The 7,145-nt window shown below is 45.2% G+C and overlaps 1 protein-coding gene across 1 annotated transcript in view; it reads left to right on the forward strand.

Annotated features, from left to right (window-relative positions):
- LOC130404302 (attractin-like protein 1) overlaps positions 1–7,145 on the forward strand; it is a 226,272-nt gene that overhangs the window by 105,266 nt on the left and 113,861 nt on the right. The window contains exons 23-25 of the mRNA XM_056608961.1: positions 2,843–2,937; positions 3,088–3,166; positions 4,962–5,119. Coding sequence (XP_056464936.1) covers positions 2,843–2,937; positions 3,088–3,166; positions 4,962–5,119 — 332 coding nt within the window. The remainder of the gene's footprint in view (positions 1–2,842; positions 2,938–3,087; positions 3,167–4,961; positions 5,120–7,145) is intronic.

The raw sequence follows: 7,145 nt of genomic DNA on the forward strand, positions 1-7,145 counted from the left end.
CAGGCAGTGTGTAATTGGGTTTTTATTTTTTTGTACTAGGAATTGTTGCAATGGCTTTATAATTGAGTGAGATGAACTTTAAAGCGGGCTCACAATGTTTTCTTAACAGGAATGAAGAGTGTGTTGGCAATGCACCCAACAGGAGTGCTCAGACACATGCAGCCCTGACTCGCAAAAATAGATGAAAACACGGGCACACGCTCGCGTACAGACACACACACACACACGCACACACACACACACACACACACACACACACACACACACACACACACACACACACACACACACACACACACACACACACACACACACACACACACACACACACACACTCATGTTTTTCCCTTCACAGAGTTTCCAAACCAAAACACTCTGAAGATGAACTGCAGACCCTTATGGGATAAACAACTCGACTGCAGCGTCTTCCTGCCTGGGAGGGAAGAAGGGGAGGGATGGGGGGAGGGAAGGGGTGTGGGAGGGAGGAGGGGGGGAGGGGGGGAGTGGGGGCAAAGGGAAGGAGTGGGGGATAGAGGGGGAGGGAAGGAGTGGGGGGGAAGTGGGGGGGAAGGATTGAGGGGGAAAATGCGGAAGACATGATGGAGAGGGAGGGAAGGGATGGGCGATGGATGGTTGGAGAAAGGGAGAGAAGGACTAGGGGGGAAAGGGAGGAAGACATTGGGATGGAGGGTGTGAAGAACTGTGGGATATGGTTGGAGAAATGGAGGGAGGGAAGGAGAGAGATTGTGGCGATATGTAAAATGAAATCCCTTCTTTGATCTGATGCTATCTTTTATTGCGGTTTAGTTTCCGTGAAGGAGGAACAAAACACACAAGTGTTTGTCAAACATAATTAGCTTTCGTCTTGGTGAAGCCCGAGGCCAGAGGCCCGGTTGAGAAGGAGGTGATGTGGAGGAGCTCAGTGGGAGAACAGCTCTGTCTCTCTGTGAGCGAGTGCACAGCGAACCAATGGCTCAGCTGTTTTCATTTCATCAGCGGGACGATAATGGCCTTGGCTTCTTAAACACACGCTGATCTTGGCTTTTAACTCCCAGACTTTTAACTCTGATTGACATTAATGCTGACATTTGCATCCAATAACCAGCCAGCTCCGATGGCGTCATGGCCAGTCAAGACCCATTTGATTTGGATTTTTGAAAATGACAATCTCAAAGGGCTTGGATTGTCCCTTATTTTGAAGTGTTAGATAAATGCCTCCTGACGATTAGCCCTTTGAAAGGTGAAGGGGACGTTGTCCTTTAGAAGCCATGGTGCAGATTCACTCATCACAGAGGACACTACCCCGGGTCAGGACCCCGATGCCTCAATGCACAGGTTACCCAAGGTCACCCGCACAGCTGCTGCTAGGAGTTGGTTATTTTAAATCGGACACGGATCCTTGATGAAACCAGGACCAGGCTAAGACCCACGGGCCCAAAGGCCAAAGGTCACAGGTAGAGCATTACTCGATCCGAGCCCTAATCCCCATAATGAATAGTAAACTTTTCTCTTGTTATATGTATACCTTCAAGTATACAGAAAATCCCATTTGACAAGCAGCGATGCCTGACGCATCTCAACGGATATAAATCATATCAGCTGAGCACAAAAGGTATCAATCCCTTGAAGAATAGAGCTGAAAATAGTCAAAGCCATTTCCTGGAATTAAGGGATGAATGGTTTTTATTAGCATAATAAGAGGTGTTCTATATGAAACAAATCTGCTGCTGATTAAAGGAATAGGAGAAGCCCTTCCTTTGAAAGTGATGTGATAAAAAAAACACGTGCACACACACATACCACCCCCCTCCCTCCCCCCCCCCCCCACACACACACACTCACACGCACACACACACACATACTTATCATGCATAGACTTTTCCCAGTTCCCCCTTCCTTCTCTTCCCTATTCAAGTGGTGTCCTCGTCTTCATATTTACTTCTTTCCATTCCACCAACTTCCTCTGTCACTCTGTCGCGCACCCCCAGACACAAACTCCCCTCAGCAAACCCTCCCTTTTGCTTGCATGCGCCCCTCATTTTGCTTTCCTTCACTAGATTTCACACACATGCCTACACACTATACACACACAAACATACACACACACACCACACATACACATACACTATACAAAGATACACAAACACACACGCCACACATGCACATACACTATACATACCGGTACACACACACACACACACACACACACACACACACACACACACACACACACACCCGCACGCACGCACGCACGCACGCACGCACGCACGCACGCACGCACGCACGCACGCACGCACGCACGCACGCACGCACGCACGCACACAAGCACACACACTAATTCTTCCTGTTCGACACAGCGGAAGACAAGGTGACCCCATGTGACTCCTGCAGTCTGTGGAGATGTTGAGTAATTGTGACTCCCTGTGTATGCTGCCCATTGTCTCGCTGTCAGAAAACCATTCCCACTTCCTCGATGGCAGCCACTCTCACAAAATATTATTAAATCTCAGTTGGAACTTTAGTATTTGGACAACCACTCATGTTATATTGATTGGCCATTGTGTGTATGGATGACACACACACACACTCACACGAGTGCATCTAGTTGTGTTTTTGAGACATTGACTGAGATGTTAGACAAAATCTTGACCACTGTAGCTACATACTTATAATTGGATATCGACTGGAGGTCAACACTGCACATTGTTGTACTCATGAATCTGTCTGGCGTCTGACAGTGACGTCCATTTTCGAATAAAGAAAGGTACAAAAAAGTGCTCAGTATGTCCGTCTCTCTAACTCTTTACTGTTGTCTCTCTTGTCTTCCTTCTGTGTTGCCTAGACAACCTGCTGATCGACTACCAGTTTACCTTCAGCTTGCTTCAGGATGACGACCACCACTACACCGCCATTAACTTCATGGCTACCCCTGAACAGGTAACCCAGGTGCACACACACATGCGCAGGCAACCACGTGCACGCACACACACACACACACACTGCGTTTCTGGCTGAACAAAATCAACACCATCCCTTGGAACACAAGTTCTGCAAATGAAGGAAGATGGATCTTTTTTCTTTGTCAAGGCCAACAAGAACCTGGACATGTCCATCAACGCCTCCAACAACTTCAACCTGAACATTACCTGGTCCTTGAGCTCCACAGGTAGGTCGCATGACGGCTTTCTCTTCGCTGGGACCTCTTTCTCTTGAATCTGCTAGGATACATCGGTTGCACGGCTGTATAATTAATAGGTTAATAATTAATTAATAATTAATTGAGTGTTATTAATTATATGAAAAAGAAAGAAAAAAAAAGACATGAAATGTATGAAGGCCACTGTACGTTATGCAAGCAGGGCGATCAAATTGAGAAACACATCACTCTTTTTAACTACTTTTCCAATGCCATATCGGATGATATAAAAGTACTCAAACATTCGTCCCCATGAATGACTCAATGATCATTTGGCAATGAGCTACCAAACCAACTCAGAACACACCTCTGTGTCTCTGTTTCTGTGGGTTAGGGTTTGGTTTATTATCAGTGGTGGATGTGTGGAGCAAAAAAAACTTAGATAAAAGCTTTGGAGGAAACAGACAAAGCGAATGCCATGCGATTTTGCAGAGTAAAATGTGTCAGCAGTCTACTTGAGTATTTAAAAAGAACCAATGTAGGTTTTTCCCCGGAGTTCTCCTATGCTCAGGCTTCAGGAAGAGATCAGAGCTGTGTGGCGTGTGTTCAAACACAGTTCATACACAGCAAAGAGGCCACATGAGAGGCACGCGTCAGCCAAGCCCCAGGAATAGTATCAGGCATCCCCCCCTTAAAATTGTAGTCCGCCTCGGATGGTTGTCACAAGGATAGGCTTGGAGAAAGAAAACGTAACGACTAGAAATACTTAATTAACTTCTAAAGCCACCTTTTGTTTGTTCAATATTTAACCCGTCTGCCACAGTAGGGCAATGTATTGGAAAAAAGCTTTGAACCTTTTCAAAGCAAATATTGAAGTTGGCGATTTAGACTAATAATATGATTAATTAATAAGCATATCATGTAATTAATTGGATAAAACATTTTTATCAGTTGACAGCCCTAGTTCATTCGATAAAATATAATTTGCAGCCATTTTATTGAAAAACATGTTGATTAAGATCAGGTTCAATATTCACCCTTGTGGTCCAACCAATATTAGTATTTACTGCAATTCAAATCTCCTTATATGATCTCATATGAAAATAATCTTCCCTAATTATTAATATTGGCCCTGTTAAATGTATTCCATTTTTAGTATTTGATAAGTATTAGAAGTCCATCCAAGAGTTTAACCACAGTTTATAGCGATGCCATCTTTTGTAGTAAGAAACGTGCCTTTTCAGGACCCCAAGGTAAATGATAACGATCGTTTTGTTTTGGTACTCCTGATTTCTCTTTTTTCCACTTTAAACTAGAACTAGAAATATAAACTTTTGAATTCATCAAGGAAAATATATTCTTGAGGCATTGCAAGAGGCACAATTGTGATTTTAATTAAGATAATAGCATTTCCGCACTGTTATAAAAGCCATACCTCTAAAGTTCAGCTTTCTATTGATAGCAAAGGATTTGTGTGTGTTTGTGTATGTGTGTGCGTGTGTGTGTGTGTGTGTGTGTGTGTGTGTGTGTGTGTGTGTGTGTGTGTGTGTGTGTGTGTGTGTGTGTGTGTGTGTGTGTGTGTGTGTGTGTGTGTGTATGCATGTTCTGCCACTGTAATGCGATGGATATTATGCAGTGTTTAGTTGTAGTGCAATGGGTGTTTATGTGTGTGTGTTTTGTTTGTGTGTGTGCTGTGCGTGCGTGCATGCTTGCATTATTGTCTGCACTCTGCACTGCACTGTGTGCAGACAATATGCATGCGCCTGCCTACTTGGATCTATTGCATTGTCTGACCTGACCTCCCATTGACCCCTTCCTGGTCCAGCCGGGACCATTTCCGGCGAGGAGATGCCCATCGTGGCCCGGAGCAACATCAAGGAGCACCGCGACAGCTTCTCCTGTGAGAAGTTCAACTTCAGACACCACCACAACATCACCTTCTACGTCTACGTCTCCAACTTCAGCTGGCCTATCAAGATCCAGGTGAGTCGGGACGGGGTGGCGCACCTCATGTTTAACCCGGGTGTTTAACCTCTGCTGAAGAGCCTCTGAGGCCTTGTCCGGGGCCGACCCACTAAGTGCCCGTGCGTATGCGTCGGTCTGTGGTCGGGGGCTAATGGCTGCTTGTGGTTTGGGATGAGTCAAGTGCCAAGTCGTTTGAAGCTTCTGATGAGTCTCTAGACGAAAGACACAAGGGATAGCGGAGGAGGAAGAGCTTGTGACTGCGACATGTTGTTCTGGATTGTGTGTCTTTTGGAGATCAGTTCTACATTTCCTCTGTGCCGTGATCTATTGGTGTGACACCGGACACCACATACTCAGGAATCAATAATGTTTCAACAATAGTCCCTCTGTCTGAGAAGGGCAAGTCGGTCAGTGCAATAGATGTGCAGCAAATGGCAAAATAGTAAAAAAATGTTATTGCCAAAAATGCATTTGGGGTACTACTAGAATGGGGTTACCTGCCTCTGTGTTAAAAATACTTGTTGTTCTCACACTGTTAATTTGTGCAAAACCAATTAGCATATTTCAAAAACGTTCTATTTTCTATCACGACGCATTAAGGCCCTCATCCCGAGTAGTCTGCGCTCTGCTGTGATTGGATAGCACGCCCACTCTATTGCGATTGGTCGAATGCTTTGCGCGTGTGTCGCAAATTCACACTCACGAGAAGTTGTGAACATTGCGGGTTAGTTGGGAGGCGCGACTTCTGCAATTCAACACCGCCCACTGCACTTCAGATGTCGTACTTTTACGGAAATAAAGTTTGATCCCAAACGAGAGGGACGTTCTCATTGCCGCGAATACTCCCCCTGGCTCAGACTTTTCTAGCTTAGCTGACGTAGAACATGTATACCTGCGTCATATAACAGTGAAGCAAAGGGAAGAGTTGAAAAAAGCATGATATCCCCCCTTTAATAGGAGATCTAGTAAGGGGGTCAGCGAGTCGCTCATGACGGTGCTGCTTTTAGTAGTAGTAGTATAACTATGAGTAGGAGCAGTACTTAGACACTGGTATGCAATGCTTGTATATTTTAATACTGAATGGCAGACACTGGGGTTCTACATGGTTGTCTCTGCCGGCAGCTGTCGTGAAGTTTCTTTTGCGCTGAATGTTGGGTCCTGATAGGTCACTAAACATAAACCACTCAGAAGATGTTTTTGGCAAATCTACTGTCGCATTTAAGCATCTGTGAGCTCGCCAGTGTCTCCCCATCAATTATGCAGCATGCGTTAAATCCGCCGAGGCAGGAGCCACGCACGCTCCCGAATATGCCCGCGCAACGCTTATGATCCATTAAATTGAAGTAGACGTTCGGTGGCAATACTCTTAGATGACGGTTGCACAACGGGGGGTGGGGGCGGGCGCTGAGTTGATGGACTGCAGCAGTGAAAGCGTGAGAAATCGGCAGAGGAGGGTGAAAACACTGAGGTTATTGCGACTGATGTTGAGACTGCGTTTCAGAAAAACAGGAATACTAAGGGAAAATCCCAGGTTTAGTTAAGAGAACATAGGCCTAGTGAGGAGAACACAGGTCTAGTCAGGGAACAAAGGCCTAATAAGGAGAAAACAGATCAAGGGCCTCAGATTGATAACATAAGGAATACAGGCAGCATGAGGGAATTAAGTATGAAGTAGGGATTGGAATGATGGATCAAGGCTTGAATGGATTGATGGATGAACCTTGGGAAGGATACAATGAAAGACGAATGGCTAGTTGGATTGATACAGCCGTTGAAGGATAGTTAGATGGATGAATGGATGGATTGATGGACGATGGATGGATGGATAAATGGATGGATGGGATGGGAGAATGAAAGGTTGGACGCTGGATATCTCTGGATACAAAGATAAATACTAATAACAAACAGGTATTAAAGCAAAGGCATGCTAGCACACTGAGGCATATGTAATGTGGTTAGCATTGCAGGGTCCATCATCTCTTCCACTGAGACATGGACATCTCACACTCTATCAGATGGTCGTCATCCAATAAAAAACATTACT

This window comes from Gadus chalcogrammus, chromosome 15, assembly GCF_026213295.1.
Source record: "Gadus chalcogrammus isolate NIFS_2021 chromosome 15, NIFS_Gcha_1.0, whole genome shotgun sequence".
Lineage (NCBI taxonomy): Eukaryota > Metazoa > Chordata > Actinopteri > Gadiformes > Gadidae > Gadus > Gadus chalcogrammus.